Below are 4,159 nucleotides of genomic sequence, written 5' to 3'. Positions count from 1 at the left end.
GTTGGGTTCCCACACAAGCTGTGGGTCTGGACATGGTGATGATATGTAGTGAAGGAGGTTTGGAAGCCCTAGGAGGGGCTAAATTCGACTTCGACAAGTAAATCAGAGTAGATCAAGGCCTAAGTGGGATGAGACAGAGGTCACATAACCTTGCAGATAACTCTCTACAAAACCTAAAAACAGATCTGAGAAAAACCCTAAAACCCAAAATTGTAGGTATTGACATTTTTTTCAGGTGGGATCACACTTTTTGGGCTAATAAGTGTGCTCTAGGCTCCAGATTGCACATTTTGGGCTAAAAAGTGTGATGTCTACTCCGTGGATCCCAATCAGCAAATCTCGGAAAAACTGTCGCCTTTGTCATGACTGGTTGCTATAAGCTGCGAAAACGACCAGGAATCTTGTGGAAGTAAAAAAATTTAATAGATCTAGGGTTAAAAAACTAGGAAACATTAAGAGAATTAAAAAAAATAAGAAAAACTAAGCTGAAAACCAAAGGTCACCCAGGTTTCTGGATCTGAAGTATAAAACCCAGTGGAGTCACCACATTGTTGTGATTGAAAACAATCAAAAAATCCCCAACGGACTTGCCAATTTTGTTCTTGTGTTTTCTTCTCAAAGATGTATGAAAAGAACCCACTTAAGATTGTGGATGATGAACAATCTTAAGAATATAAATGGTTGCTAAACATTGTAGATTTGCAGCAATTGATAGAAGCAAAACCTACCAAAATTATGATCTATGCCACAATCATAGTTAAACAACAAAAAGAAAGAGTAATAACTCCAATCATGGAATGGAAACCAGGAATACAAAGAATAGTTTTATTATAACACTTATGAAGGGAACAAATAATTGTTACTAGTCCCCCTCTATGGGATGGATTCTTGGATATCCTCAAACGTCTTCAGCTTATGTAGAGTCTCTCTCCTCTATAATGTGTAAACCCAACAAATAATGGTGTGCGACAACGAAAATAATCATAGTTAAAACAATGAGTGCAACAATGAAAATAATCAAAAGTGAATAATGAATGGAAAACCCTTCTATTTATAACAAAGTATTGGGTTGGAGGATGATGCTGATGACCTAGCAGCACCAGTTACTATGGCTGAACTAGAAAGCACGATTAAATGGTTCAAAAAGGAGAAGAGCCCAGGCCCGGATGGATGGACAATCGAATTCTATGCTGCTTTCTTCGAACTTCTTGGCGAGGACATTCTTAAGGTGGTTGAAGAAAGCCGTTCTACCGGAAGTATATATCATGCCATCAACTCCACCTTCATTGCTCTTATTCCCAAAACAGATCACCCATCCTCTTTTGATGAATTTCGCCCCATATCCCTCTGTAATGTGCTCTACAAGATCATCTCTAAGATTATTGCAAATAGGATCAAACCCATTCTATCTCGGCATATATCTCCTCAACAATTTGCATTCTTAGAAAACCGGCAAATTCATGAAGCCATTGGATCTGCTCAAGAAGCTATTCACTCCATTTGGACCAAACGCCTCCGATGTATCCTGCTAAAGATTGATCTATCCAAAGCCTTTGATCGGGTTAGCTGGCTGTATATCAAAATGATCCTCATTCATACTGGTTTTCCCATCCCTTTCATCGATTGGATTATGGCTTGCATTACTTCCCCTACTTTTAGCATTCTGATTAATGGTTCTGCATCCCATTTCTTCCACTCTGAGCGGGGGCTTCGTCAGGGATGTCCTCTCTCTCCTTTACTTTTCCTCTTGGTCATTGAAGCTCTCAGCAGACTTCTCATCTCGGCCAAAAGGGAAGGAGACATCCGAGGTCTGAAGATAACTGATATCTGCTACCTTACCCATCTCCTCTTTGTTGATGATGTTCTCATACTGCTGGATGGCATTATCCATGATTCTACTGCTTTCGCACGCATTTTATCTCTTTTTTCCAAGGCCACGGGTATGGAAGTAAACGCTGCAAAATCCACTATCACTCTGACAGGTACTTCTGTAAATGAATCTCACATTGCTAGAACGGCTTTCCCTTTCAATACTCAGCCATTGGATCGGGGGCTCAAATACTTGGGATATTGGCTTAAGCCGACCTGTCAAAAGATTGCGGATTGGGTCTGGTTAGTATCAAAGATTGAGAAGAGGCTGTCTTGCTGGAGCCACAGATACCTCTCCAGGGCGGGAAGATTAATCCTCATTAAATCTGTCCTCGAAGCTACCCCTGTATTCTGGATGGCCATGGCATGGATCCCCCGCAACATTCTAGCAAAACTGCAGCAACTCTGCAATAGATATCTTTGGGCTGGGAGTCAAGATAAACGTACATTTGCTTGGATTGGATGGCACAAGATTGCTATTCCAAAAAAATGGGGCGGCTGGGGATTAAAGGAGCTCTCGTCTTTTGCCATGGCTCTTGCTGCAAAAATGGGATGGGCACTTCTAACCTCTCATAGTCTATGGGCCTCGATCTCTTATCATAAATACATTTGGCCTATTTCCAAACTAGATTGGGCTCGACTACCAAATTGGAATAAATCTGGCATATCCTCGGTTTGGAAGGCTCTACTCCACTCTCTTCCCCTCATCAGAGATAACTTGGTATGGAGAATTAAGGCTGGAAACAGAATCAGAATTGGACTAGACCCCTGGTCCGGATGTGGTGGTCGTCACTTGCTTCCACAAGAACTCATCGACTATCTCTCGACCCTCGACATTAAGGTCTTAGCCCAGATCGCGGATCCGGAACATTCTGATATGTTTCGGCAGGCATGGAAAACCGCGAATCAATTGAACATCCCTCTGAGATGGCATGAGACGTGGGACAACTACAGAGAGGCATTATTGGAAGCACATATTCATATCACAGAGGGCTCGGATGAACTCATGTGGCACATAGCAGATCACGGTGTATATACACCCAAGGAAGGATACCTACACCTTATTGAGGGCAAAAAACCACCCGACTGCGCTGGTTGGTGGCAGCTCATTTGGAAATTATCCGCATCTCCTAGATCTAGACTGTTCTCATGGTGCATATTGCGGCGCAAAGTCCCCACGGGTGACCAGCTCATGAAACGGGGGTTTCATGGCCCCAGCTGGTGCGTAATGTGTAACGCTGAATCTGAAACCATTGACCATTTATTCTTACAGTGTAGAGCGACCAGATCCGTTTGGAGCAACATTAAAGCGCACATTCAATTTGCAGGCGATTGGAATGGTCAGGATGTGATTCATGCTTGGACGGAATGGACTAAGATAAATGGTGGGACGAAACTGATAAACCTGCCTATCATTATAAATTGGGCTTTATGGAAATCCCGCAACTCCTGCATTTTCGAAAACAAGCCCATTCATTGGCCCTTGTTGGAAGCTCACATCATAGCTGCGTTTTCTGAACTGCCCGATCCACCTCCTCAGTGACACCGTATGCCTGGACCACCTCCTACCATAGACTCCACAATACCCTGGGCTTTCTTTGATGGTGCGGCAAACTCAAACAGCTGTGGTGGCGGGTTTATTATCCACATAAATGAACATCATCAGTATAGTATCAAAGCTGGGCTTGGGGCAGGGACAAACAACTTTGCAGAGCTCATCACCCTACGCCACCTTCTCCATTTCGCCCTGAGACACCACTGCACAAATATCAACATTTATGGGGACTCACAGCTCATCATCAGTTGGATAAATGGCAATGCATTGTGTCACATGCACACACTCAGCACTATCTTACAAGATGCACTTGAACTTAAATCAGCATTTAACCATATATCCATCTCTCACATATACAGGGAGCATAACAGGAGTGCCGACAAGCTTTCCAAGGAGGCGGCGTTGATGGACAGCGGCACATGGGAAATCAAAGAGAAAAAAGATCTACAAGTGCAGTCTTTTTACCATCGGCCTTATATAGATCCAGAGTATCCAACTCTGGATCAGCGGGCAGCATCATAGTTACTTTATTATTATTATTTGTATAGACAGCATTCAGACATAGACTGATATTTTTTTGTAAATTTTTGATGAAAACTCACTGATAGTATACAGATATGCAGACCCTGCGTGGTAGTGCAACTGAATGGTACTGAACATCATGATAAACTGACTCTCATGTAATTACTGATAATCAATGAAATATACTGATTTTTCCAGAGGAAAAAAAAACAA

The 4,159-nt window shown here is 42.6% G+C and overlaps 1 protein-coding gene across 1 annotated transcript; it reads left to right on the top strand.

Moving 5' to 3' along the window:
• The first annotated feature begins 3,418 nt into the window (after positions 1-3,418).
• Positions 3,419-3,946, top strand: LOC149174766 (uncharacterized). The gene has a single exon (XM_089420956.1). It carries the CDS (start codon positions 3,419-3,421, stop codon positions 3,944-3,946), a length of 528 nt encoding a protein of 175 aa, XP_089277082.1.
• Positions 3,947-4,159: the final 213 nt, after the last annotated feature.

The sequence above is a fragment of the Pinus tabuliformis genome, chromosome 4_1 (genome assembly GCF_031772625.1).
Source record: "Pinus tabuliformis cultivar Carrire ecotype Pingquan chromosome 4_1, CPIR1, whole genome shotgun sequence".
NCBI lineage: Eukaryota > Viridiplantae > Streptophyta > Pinopsida > Pinales > Pinaceae > Pinus > Pinus tabuliformis.
Note: the sequence above shows the minus strand (reverse complement) of the source record. Positions and strands in the feature narration are given on the sequence as shown.

What these genes read in the sequence shown, in the direction of transcription:
- LOC149174766 (XM_089420956.1), top strand. Translation starts at nt 3,419, where the DNA reads ATGCCTGGACCACCTCCTACCATAGACTCCACAATACCCTGGGCTTTC.